We start from the raw sequence: 13,224 nt of genomic DNA, 5'->3' as shown, positions 1-13,224 counted from the left end.
AAAATGAACACTGTGCAAAAGGCAAACAGATAAATCAACACAACAGTTGGTCAATATGGGAATGGCGTACATGAAGGGCCAGTGTTCAGCTTAAGGGGGGGTTAAGCTCTGATGTTTTTATTGTGCCTGTTTGTTTAAAAATGTAGTACAGAGAATGGAGGTTAATACCAGGAATTCCTCAGGTTATCCTCTCCCAAATAATCGGCTTGCACAGGCAAGGTCAATTTGCGGTCAGTTCAAACAACATTCCTTTGATAGCGAGCTACTTCATTCACAATGATAAAAATGGCAACTTTGAATTTTTGAGCCACATCACTAAAATGGAAAATACACCTGTATCTCCTAAAGGCGTCTTTCCACAGCTGCGTTAATGCTGCTCTAGGGACAGAATTCAGGGTAAATGCGCAGTGCTGCATTCAAGCCAGACTAAATTATGCCTGCTCAGTCCCACCTCAGCTCAGTATCAAGTATATAGCTTTAGGCTAATGGCTGTGTAAATGCATTTAAGCCACCTCTGAGCAGCATTACATAGTCTGTGTTAAAACACCTAGGGCCTAAATGCCACACGAGAAGTGCTTCTGTGATACCTTTGTAGTGTACATTTGTCACTTTAAAAATAAATAAAGGTGCTAAAGTGCACCTCCATCTCTCTTTGCACCTACAGTGGGTTTCAATAAATGATTTATATGAGTTTTGAACACTGTAAAACAGACAAAAAAATAAAATAAATAAATGAATTAGAAATATTTGGATTTCTGATGGGATATCAGATTTTCTGTACAGAAATACATAAAAATGTGATACATACATAATCTTGATATTTGATATATTTTTTTTAAATACACAAGGCAATATTAGTTCAGGTCGTAAAATGTAATTTGTGGTGACTTCCTAAAACAAAATTTTTGTTAATTAATAATTTATGATACTTGTAAACAAATACTACATTTCTATATAATTTATATATATATATATATATATATATATATATATATATATATATATATATATATATATATATATATATATATATCACTACTGTGTATCTTTTTACATCAAAAAATTAATTTATGATTCAGATATGTGTTCAAGGTTTGAGGAAAATCTTTAAGAAAGTCATTATTTTAATTAAACATTTGAACCCAAATTGCATTGCTGGGAACATTTGCATTTACAAAATGTACTAAAAAATGTACAATGGAAGCATATTGATTAGAAAAAAAGGCAGTATATTAATAATCTCAACCAATTAGTTCTGTAATTAAAAAAAAGTTTTATAATGGCATTTAGATCAGTGTGAAGCAGCAGCACTAGTGAAATGATCAATGCCGACTCAAAATCAGCAGCAGATGTGCGGGGATACTTCAGCTCGACATGGACGTGACCTTTTTTTGATGACTTCATTAAAAGCTGCTCATCACAGAGAGCAGCAGTTGGCCAACACAGTTTGAGCACAGACGGAGTCTGGCCTCACTACTCAGATTTTTCCTTACAGGAAGAAGGCATCTGACAGATTTTGTCAAAGAAGTTCAGAACAAGCAGTGGGTTCTGGACAATAGCCACCGGAATGACAAGGACGGGGCCTGCTCTAAAAATACTACACAGTGGGAGGGATTGCGAGGGAAAATGAGTTGAATCATGGGATGGGCTACAAAAATTTGAGATAATGATTACTGGCCATGGAGACCTTCAGCAAAAAGTGCTCTAGAATTGCTCCTGTCCACTTTCTCTGTGCCAGTCCACATTCCCATGATGCAATGTTCTGCTGTCTGAAGCCCAGATTATTGTATTTTATCAGTTGAGTGTATGTTGTTCAGGCAGTTTTTCCAGTATAGTGTGAAGTCTGTCAACTGGATATAGTTTTCTAAATTCCAATGATCTAAATAAGTACATGTGTTAAATACACATTCAAATACTTACAGTACGATTTCCATATCGGTGGCTGATAATCTTCAGGATCTACAAAAAAAGGGAAAAATAATAAAACAAATGTCAGGGCGTCTTCTGTTATGTGCTACGAACATGTGTTAAAATAACCATCTCTTGTCAGCTTGTTCTCACTTAACACGGTCTATGATATTTACTGTCAGTTAGAGAGTGGCTGTGGTCCAAGGTTATTAAATTGTTACATTAATGTTAAGTTGTTCTGTAAGCCGTAATGCGCATGGCTGACAACATAATCCTTCCTGTACAATCCCCTCAGGGATGTACATATTTTAACACTTCTTTCATGTAGTTTCCCTGGTCAAAGACAATAAAGTAAAATACACACAGACAGACCCCTGTTATCACGAAGCAGCAAATGTTTTTTTTTTTTTTGTTTGTTTGTTTGTTTTTCTATTTAAATCACATGGGCTGTCAATCAGTTATACATTGTAATCAAATTAATAACAGTACATGCAGATAAATTAACCAAATGAATCACAATTAATTGCACATTTAAATATCTTATTGCTTTTGAACTTGGGCCGATGAAATGGAGCAATAATCTTTTTCACGGTTTCACATATTAAAGGAATACTTCATCCAAAAATGAAAGTGCCATGTGGTTATCCAAGATGTGCATGAGTTTGTTCCTTCACTGGAAAAGAATTGGAGAAATTTACAATTACATCACTTGCCTACCAAAGGATCCTCTGTAGTGTATGGGTGCCGTCAGAATGCAAATCGAAAGGGCTGCTAAAAACATATTAAATACACAAATAATTCACATGACTTTAGTCCATCAATTATTATCTTCCATCTATCCATCCATCATCTTCCGCTTATCCGGGGCCGGGTCGCGGGGGGAACAGTCTAAGCAGAGACGCCCAGACTTCCCTGTCCCCAGCCACTTCTTCCAGCTCTTCCGGGGGGACCCCGAGGCGTTCCCAGGCCAGCCGGGAGACATAGTCCCTCCAGCGTGTCCTAGGTCTTCCCCGGGGAACACCTGGACGTGCCTGGAACACCTCCCTGGGAAGGTGTCCAGGAGGCATCCAAAATAGATGCCTGAGCCACCTCAGCTGGCTCCTCTCGATGTGGAGGAGCAACGGCTCTACTCTGAGCTCCTCCCGAGTGAGCAAGCTTCTCACCCTATCTCTAAGGAAGCGCACAGCCACCCGACAGAGAAAGCTCATTTCGGTCGCCTGTATCCGGGATCTTGTCCTTTCGGTCATGACCCACAGCTCATGACCATAGGTGAGAGTAGGAACGTAGATTGACCGGTAAATCGAGAGCTTTGCCTTACAGCTCAGCTCCTTCTTCACCACTACAGACTGGTACAGCGACCGCATTACTGCAGAAGCTGCACCGATCCGTCTGTCAATCTCACGTTCCATCCTTCACTCGTGAACAAGACCCCAAGATACCTGAACTCCTCCACTTGAGGCAGGGACTCTCCACCAACCTGAAGTGGGCAATTCACCCTTTTCTGACTGAGAACCATGGCCTCGGACTTGGAGGTGCTGATTCTCATCCCAGTCGATTCACACTCGGCTGCAAACCCTCCCAGTGCACGTTGAAGGTCCTGGTCTGAGGAGGCCAACACGACAACATCATCCGCAAAAAGCAGCGACGAAATCGTATGGTCCCCAAACCGGACACTCTCCGGCCCTTGGCTGCGCTTAGAAATTATGTCCATAAAAATTATGCCAGAGCCCTGCCAGAGTCCAACATGCACCGGGAAGAGGTCTGACTTACTGCCGGCAATGCGAACCAAGCTCTTGCTCCGGTCGTACAGGGACCGAACAGCCCTAAGTAGGGGGCCGCCGACCCCATACTCCCAGAGCACCCTCCACAGGATGTTGCGAGGAACACGGTCGAATACCTTCTCCAAATCCACAAAACACATGTGGACTGGTTGGGCAAACTCCCATGAACCCTCCAGCACCCTGGAAAGAGTATAGAGCTGGTCCAGTGTTCCACAACCGGGACGAAAACCACACGGTTCCTCCTGAATCCGAGGTTCCACTATCGGCCAAATTCTCCTCTCCAGTACCCTGGCATAGTCTTTCCCGGGGAGGCTGAGAAGTGTGATCCCCCTATAGTTGGAACACACTCTCTGGTCCCCCTTCTTGAAAAAAAAGGGACCACCACCCCGGTCTGCCAGTCCAGAGGTACTGTCCCCAACCGCCATGCGATGTTGCTGAGGCATGTCAGCCAAGACAGCCCCACAACATCCAGAGACTTGAGGTACTCGGGGCGGATCTCATCCACCCCCAGTGCCTTGCAACCGAGGAGCTTTTTAACTACCTCGATGACTTCAGCTCGGGTGATGGACGAGTGCCCCTCCGAGTCCCCAGCCACTGCTTCCTCAACGGAACACAAGTCGGTGGGATTGAGGAGATCCTCGAAGTATTCCTTCCACTGCCCGAGGATATCCCCATTTGAGGTCAACAGGTGCCCATCTCTATTGTAAACAGTGTTGGTAGGGCACTGCTTCCCCCTCCTGAGGCGTTGAACAGTTTGCCAGAAACTCTTCGAGGCCAACCGATAGTCTTTCTCCATGGCCTCACCGAACTCCTCCCAGGCCTGATTTTTTGCCTCCACAACTACCCAGGCTGCAGTCCGCTTGGCCTGCCGGTACCTGTCAGCTGCCTCCAGAGTCCAACAAGCCATCCAGTCCCGATAGGACTCCTTCTTCAGCTTGACAGCATCCCTTACTTCCGGTGTCCACCACCGGGTTCGGGGATTGCTGCCTTGACATGCACCGGAGACCTTACGGCCACAGCTCCGAGCAGCCGCAGCGACAATGGAGGTGGAGAACATGGTCCACTTGGACTCAATATCTCCAGACTCCCTCGGGATCCGGTCGAAGCTCTGCCGGAGGTGGGAGTTGAAGATCTCTCTGACAGGGGGCTTGGCCAAACGTTCCCAACAGACCCTCACAGTACGTTTGGGTCTGCCGAGTCTGTCCAACTTCCTCCCCCGCCATCGGATCCAACTCACCACCAGGTAGTGATCAGTTGACAGCTCCGCCCCTCTCTTCACCCGAGTGTCCAAGACATATGGCCGAAGGTCTGATGACACGACCACAAAGTCGATCATCGACCTCCGGCCTAGGGTGTCCTGGTGCCACGTGCACCGATTGACACCCTTATGCTTGAACATGGTGTTCGTTATGGACAAACCGTGGTTAGCACAGAAATCCAATAACAGAACACCGCTCGGGTTCGGGTCAGGGGGGCCGTTCCTCCCAATCACGCCCCTCCAGGTGTCACTGTCACTGCCCACGTGAGCGTTGAAGTCCCCCAGTAGAACGACGGAGTCTCCAGTCTGAGCACTTTCCAGCACCCCTCCCAGAGACTCCAAGAGGGCCGGGTAGTCCGCACTGCCGTTCGGCCCCTAGGCACAAACGACAGTGAGAGACCTATCCACGACCCGAAGGCGCAGGGAAGCGACCCTCTCGTTCACCGGGGTGAACTCCAACACATGGCAGCTGAGCTGGGGGGCTATTAGCAAACCCACTCCAGCCCTCCGCCTCTCACCATGGGCAACTCCAGAGTGGTAGAGAGTCCAGCCTCTCTCAAGAAGTGTGGTTCCAGAGCTCAAGCTGTGCGTGGAGGTGAGCCCGACTATCTCTAGTCGGTACTTCTCAACCTCCCGCACAAGCTCAGGCTCCTTCCCCACCAACGAGGTGACATTCCACGTCCCTAAAGCCAGATTCCGTGTCCAGAGATCGGGTCGTCAGGGGTCTCGCCTACTACTGTTGCCCGATCCACTATGCACTAGCCCCTTACGCTCCCGGAGGGAGGGCAGCCCCACGTCACTCCTTCGGGCTGAGCCCGGCCGGACCCCATGGGGGAAGGCCCGGCCACCAGGTGCTCGCATACGAGCCCCAACCCCGGGCCTGGCTCCAGGGTGGGGCCCCGGCTGCGCCATGCCGGGTGACGTCACGGTCCTTGATTTAAATGTTGACATCTTATTATCTTATGAAGTGAAAATCTGTTGTGTATGTAAGAAACAAGGCTATCATTATTGGCTTTTAACTTTAAACCATCACTTCAGGCCAAAATATGAATCCATCATCCATAATAAAACTTCCTCCAGTTAAAAAAAAAAAAAAAAAGGTTGTATTCTCAGATCAAAATCCACCAACATATTTGTTTAGAGCTGTTTTGGACTGAAAATTCTCTCCTAATTCAAATCAACTGGTGAAAACGATATTATGGATAGACGATTCATATTTTAGCCTGAAACAACAGTTAGAAGTTAAAACTTCTTTATGATGGATTTGTTTTTTACAAACATGCAGCTTTTCACTTCACAAGACGTTTACTGATAGACTGGACACCTATGGATTATTTGTGGATTATCATGATGTTTTTAGCAGTTTGGACTCTCATTCTGACGGCACCCATTCACTGCAGAGGATCCACTGGTGAGCAAGTGAAGCAATGATAAGCACCTCATCTACACCTTGGATGGCCCGAGCGTAAGTAAATTTGAGATATGAGATAAGATGCCACTTATATACTCTTCCACTGTTATTGACACATTACACCCAAATACAGCTCCATTCTGTATAGTTTGTAAATTTGGTGTAAATTTGTCTCAGAAATGCTCTTCCAGCGTATATCAAACGTCAAATAACATTATGGCAAATGCTCTCTAAATAGGGTGCGATAAATGAATGGTGGAGCAGCACTTAAAGTAAGTAAGTCATTTTTCTAAGAAATGCAAGTCAGAGCCTGACAGGGTTCAAATGGCTGTCGAACAAACAGTCTGGATATGCAGGTTCATTTGGATACATTATGCATACTAATCAGAATAGCAGCCCTGTACTCCCAGAGAAGGCCATTTAAAACAGAAGAACACCTTGAATATTTTAATGCAAATAACTTAATTACTGTTAATTTAACATGTTAAATGAGTGTGCAAAATTGCTTTAAAAAATTAGATGAAAGGGACGTGACATACAGCCAAGTATGGTGACCCACACTCGGAATTCGTGCTCTGCGTTTAACCTATCCAAAGTGCACACACACACACCGTGAACACACCCGGAGCAGTGGGCAGCCATTTATGCTGCGGCTCCCAGGGAGCAGTTGGGGGTTCGGTGCCTTGCTCAAGGGCACCTAAGTCATGGTATTGAAGGTGGAGAGAGTGCTGTACATTCACTGCCCACACCTACAATTCCTGCTAGCCCAAAACTTGAACTCAGAACCCTTGGATCGCAAGTCCAACACTCTAACCATTTGGCCACGACTTCACCTGATAAGAAATTGACATATTTGTTAACACAATGTCCTGAACAGCTCTGAACAGCTCTGTAAAAAAATATTCTACCATCTGAGCAATTTAAGCTTGAAGTACCAGTGCAGAGCATGGATTTGGGAATTCTGCAGTCAGCACAGGTCTAGCAACTAAAAGCCACACTAAGTGAGTAAGGAGCCATTCACATATGGGATGTTTTTAGATCCAAAAACAGTTTTCAGGGGTCTTGATGCATTTTAAATGCCCATATGATGCGTATGAACACAGACCAACAAAAATGGCACAAACTAGACAGCTATGGGCTGTCCCTTGTGAAAAAAAGCACCTCAACAATTAAATATTTATATAATATTTATTAAATTAAAGGCCACATACTGTAAGTGTACTTGGAGAGAAGACACATTCATGACAGTTTCTTAACACTTAAATTCACTTTGTAATAATGTTCAAATAAAGTTTTTTTGTAAATCATTATGTGTTTGTCTTTTGTCATGCTTTACAGAAGTTAATATATTTTAAATCCACTAATTTGCTGCTAAAAACTGCATTTTGCAATGTCAGTTATTGTATGCTTAATAATTCTGAAGGCAATGTTTATCAGTTGATATATGAATAAGTGCATGAATATCCAGCACATCAGGATATAGATTTTTTAATTGACTGGCAGCCCTAAACATTCATTTATTATTTATGAATTATTACCGATCCCACAGTACACAGTATAAAATCTGTCAAACAGATCATTGAATTATTCACTTGAATCATTCTCCGAAGTCCAAATACAGAAGCCTGAAAGCATCAATAATAAAATAAATAAAACAGGATTTTCAGGAATAAATCACAACAGTTCCTCTCATTGCTTTCACAGTCTAGCCAGACAGGCTTCTAGAGAATCAATATTAGTACATAAAATAGGCCTGACAGTAACTATGCAAAACCATAAACAGAAATTTGACAATAAGACAAAGATGCATGTGTAAGAAATAAACTAGATTGTGGTGCATCAGCATTTCCTCATCCAAGAAAGTACCTGAACCTCTGATCATTCATGGAAAGTCTAGCAATGACACACACATTGTGTCAGAATGAGTAAATGTGTGGTCTTGTGTAATGGCAGCAGTGGATCAAATAAGAAAGATATACTGGAAAATAGTAGCAGTAGCAAAGTGTCTTTGAATGCATAAATCAATGTGCGTTTTCTTCTTCCCTGAATACGTGCTGGTCTCTGTGGATCCATGTCTTATTTCAGGCACTGTCTCTTTTACTGTCAGCACTTTACTGCGGCCAGTCAGCATTTCCTCCCTGTCTACATGCTCACAAGCAAACACAAGCTCAAAGTCCGAAACCACAACACACACAGCGCTCCATCCATACCCGTTACAACCAAACATACAACTGTTAAACAACATGGGCTCAATCTGTATATGTCTTGTCAAATATGTTTATAGAGCCACAGGTGAAAAGCACACATAAAACTGAGGTGTCAAGCTAAGGTACACATTATGCCTTGACTTGGAAAAAAAGGCAATCGCTATGCTGGGCCAAAATGAATGGATTGCATGGTTTGAGGCTTTGGCATGTGCTTGCAAGGAGAACATTTAGCAAGAACATCAAGCGATTTAGTCCTTTTTCTTCCTGGAAGATGATGATATGGCGAGGTTTAAATGTTGGCTGAGGTTTGAAGTTATGTTTTGCTGGTCTCAATCCTTTGTTATTCATGAACCAGTGTAAAGCAAAACATTTTACATACAGACAACAGTGCATGATAAATTGTGAAGGAACAATGTAAATATTTTGAAGTAGGATAAAATCTAATTATTAAAAAATCTAAAAATTAAAAAAGTAACAATTACACTTTTTTTTATTCAGTGGTGGAAATGGCCTTCTACAGGCTTGTTTGTAGGACTGTAGGACTTCACAAGGAATGGACTGAGGATGGGGTCAAGACATCAAGAGCCACCACACACAGACGTGTCAAGGAATTTGCTGAATTTGTTTCATTTGGAAACCAAAGTCCTAGAGTCTGGAGGAAGGGTGGAGAAGCTCATAGCCCAAGTTGATTGAAGTCCAGTGTTAAGTTTCCACAGTCTGTGATGATTTGGGGTGCAATGTCATCTGCTGGTGTTGGTCCATTGAGTTTTTTGGAAACCAAAGTCACTGCACCTGTTTACCAAGAAATTTTGTAGCACTTTATGCTTCTTTCTGCTGTCCAGCTTTTTGAAAATGCTGATTTCATTTTCCATCAGGATTTGGCACCTGCCCACACTGCCAAAAGCACCAAAAAAGTTGGTTAAATGATCATGGTGTTGGTGTGCTTGACTGGCCAGCAAACTCACCAGACCTGAACCCCATACAGAATCTATGGGCTATTGTCAAGAGGAAAATGAGAATCAAGAGACCAAAAAAATGCAGATGAGCTGAAGGCCACTGTCAAAGAAACCTGGGCTTCCACACCACCTCAGCAGTGCAACTGATCACCTCCATGCCACGCCGAATTGAGGCAGTAATCAGAGCAAAAGGAGCCCCTACCAAGTATTGAGTTCATGTACAGTAAATGAACATACTTTCCAGAAAGACCAAAAATTCACAAAAAATGTTATGAAGTATTCTAAATTGTTGAGATAGTAAATTGGTGGATTTCTCTTTTATTTGTTAAATGTGAGCTAAAATCATCACAAATAAAAGAACCAATTTTGTTTTAACTATGCAATGGTTAAATTGCAATTCTGACTAATAAATTATGGGTGTTACATTTTATTCAATTCCAAATGTTAAACCAAACCACAGCATTTATTCTGTTGACAATAGCCAGTTTATAAAAGTTTCTCATTATAAGTTTGGGAAGATGTTTGGTCATGTTTTGTTCCCAAATGCATGATAAATTCATGTTTAATCTGACTCATGGGTCCATAATAAAAAAATAAAACTTTCTTTAGTGAAAAAGTGTCCTGTTGTCCTCTCACATTAAAATGCACCAACATACAGTGTCTTGCTAAAGTATTCAACATTTTTTAATGTTTTGTTGTGTTGCAACCTAATGTTAAAATGCTTTAAATTACTTTTTTCCCCACATCAATCTGCACTTGCATTTGCATTCACTATAATGACCAAGAAAATAACAGGTTTTAACATCTTTGCAAATATATTAAAGGTAAAAAACATAAATATTCCATTGCATAAGACCAAGCCCTTGGAACACATCTGTGAAAGAGCACATATGTTCAGAGAAAAAAAATTGCTTATATCCATAATGGAAGATGTTTGGAACAACCAGAACTCTTCCTAGAGCTGGCCAAACTAAACAATTGATGGAGAAGGGCAAGAACCTGATGGTCACTCTAGTTGAGCTCCATGATCATATGTGAAGATAGGAGAAACCTACAGAAGGACAAACATCACAACACTCCACTCAACCGAATCCTCTCCTCGGTGAAGACTCATAAAAACACATTTGGAATTTGCAAAACAGCAACTAAAGGACCCTCAGACTGAGAAACAAGATTATCTGGTCTGATGAAGCTCAATTCCAAGCATCATGTTTGAAGGAAACCAGCTCTGCTCATCACTTTTTCGAGAGCAGGGACTGAGGGACTCGTCAGAGTAGAAGAAAAGCTCAATATACCAAAGTATAGAGATGGCTTTAATGAAAACCCAGTCCAGAGCATTCAGAACCTCAGACTGGGGAGAAGGTTCACCATCCAACAGGTCAGTAATCCCAAGCACACAGCAAGAGTGGCTTATAGACAACTCTGTGAATGTCTTTGAGTGGCCCAGCCACACTCTGAGCTTGAGCCCAATCAAATATTTCTGGAGAAACCTAAAATATGCATCTGCCCCCATCCAACCTGACAGAGCTTGAGAGGTGAACAGGTGAGGTGAAGAATGGCAGATAACTGCCAAATGCTGATGTGCTAAGCTTTTCGCACAATACCCAAAAATACTTGAAGCCGTAAAGGTGCTTTAGCTAAGTACTGAGTTAAGGGTTTGAATACTTACTGTATGCAGTGTACTTATTAAATTAATATATATATATACACACACACACACACATATATATATATATATATATAAATTACAAAGTTTTGATAGTTCTATTTACGGTGTATGGAGTGTAGATTGATATGGAATAAAAGTAATTTAAAGCAGTTTAACATAAGGCTGCAACATAAAATGTGAAAAAAATGAAGGGGTTTGAATACTTTTGCAAGGCACTATATTTGTGTTGACAACTGTTTTGAACTGTGCTGGATTGTGATTATTTCTGATTCAGACTACACCTTTTCACTGAAGAAAGCAGTATTATGGATAGACGACTTTAAAAAACATTTTAAATCAAGCTTCAGTCATGTGGTTTATTGTTTTCATGGCACCCATTCACTGCAGAGGATCCATTGGTGAGCAAGTAATATACTGCCTCTAATAAAGATACAAATTCATCATGGATGGCCTAAGGGTGAGTACTTTTTCAGCTAATTTAATTTTGTGGCTGAGCTACTCCTTTAATTGGCCCAGTGTCCACTTTACAGTATTCAAGTGAGATGGATTAGCTTTCAATCTGTGTTTATGTGAGCGTATGTTTGGATTAGAATGAAGTTGTATTGTCTGTTGGAGCGCAGGGGTGCTGGCGTGCTGCAAACAATACCAAAAATGAATTATTCTTCAGTGGCTCATTTGGAAAATGTGATTTCTTTTGGTGATCTGCCAGGTGCTTTCTTTTCACTATCGCTGGATCTAACAGAGAGCCTGGAGAACACTGAAGGAGGAAACTTCAGGGTCAGGAGGTGCAGACAGCCTATTCACAAAACACTCCTGGCTAGTGGCTACTTGCAGTATGTCAATTAAAAGTGAACAAAAGCTTTGAAAAGCCTGAATAGGAAGAATATTGCAGGCAGTGCTATTAGAATGTTGAAGGTTGTGGTTTGTGAAGGCTATGAAAGGATGTGACTGAAAGATACTGCACAATATCAAACTATACTGCATCTTTCTTGATTAGACTCCAGAGTTGCTGCCGTCCTCAGGAGAAAAGGATTTTAATTAAGCAAATTTCCTGTCTGAATGCTACAGGCAATCTGTGAGGAATGCCTGCCATTACTGAAAAAAAAGAGACTAGATGAATCTGATTACAATGTGCCAAGGACAAACTGTTGGAGATATGCTGCAAAAGCTCTTATCATATTCAACTTCTCCATAGCGCTATAGCACAGGCATCCATTTGAGGTATTATTTTACAGGCTGGGTAATGTGAAATGTCACTTGCTGTTTATTTCGGGCTGGAGCAGGAACGATTTGGTTGCTTAGAAGATTCTGAAAGCGTTATAGCCGCTTTGAGATGGAAAGTTGGACGACTATCTGCAGCTCACACACACCCTCCCAGCTCCCACTTTCTTGGGCAGACTCTTATCTTTCACACAAATTAAAGCTCAGCGGATGAGAGGGAGCAGGCTTCCTTAGGCCAAAACACACATAGAAATGCAGATGCACACTAGCAGTACTTCAAATGAACACCCCCGTCTAAAATATCTGCATGCAGAGGCACGACCTTAATAAAACCTCATGACAAAATACACTATCAAATCCCAACACACTCACTTACACACATACACTATCATCAAATTACTTTCTATACATTCTGACTTATTTTTTAACTGATATGATTTCTAATGCTTACTGCTAAACACTTGGCTGGTCCCTACAATGTGTTTTCAGGTTTACTGTCCTTGTGAGAAGTGTATCCTTGTCAACAGCAACAGCATTTACAGGGGCAAAAAAAATATGTTAGCCTTATTTGAATGTTTATTGAATGTGAGGAAATTAAAAAATATACTGGCAAGAAACGTCTTTTTATCGAGCTGTCCTCGCTGGCGGCAAGAACTGTTTGATTTACAAACATGGTTTATATGGTTTCTTTTTAGTGAATCAAAAACATAGGCTGAATTTGGAACAGGACACTAGAAAATTCTGCTATTTAAAGTTCAGCAATACAGCACGATCAGTGTGATTCACAAACAAATGACTCTTTTAATGAATCAT

General features: G+C 42.0%; 1 protein-coding gene across 1 annotated transcript in view; it reads right to left on the bottom strand.

Moving 5' to 3' along the window:
* Nucleotides 1-13,224, bottom strand: part of chn2 (chimerin 2) — a 46,051-nt gene that overhangs the window by 21,947 nt on the left and 10,880 nt on the right. The window contains exon 2 of the mRNA XM_026284335.1: nt 1,921-1,959. Within this exon, the coding sequence (XP_026140120.1) occupies nt 1,921-1,959 (39 nt within the window). The remainder of the gene's footprint in view (nt 1-1,920; nt 1,960-13,224) is intronic.

Source organism: Carassius auratus, chromosome 16 (genome assembly GCF_003368295.1).
Source record: "Carassius auratus strain Wakin chromosome 16, ASM336829v1, whole genome shotgun sequence".
NCBI classification, from domain to species: domain Eukaryota; kingdom Metazoa; phylum Chordata; class Actinopteri; order Cypriniformes; family Cyprinidae; genus Carassius; species Carassius auratus.
This window is presented reverse-complemented; position numbering and strand designations above follow the sequence as displayed.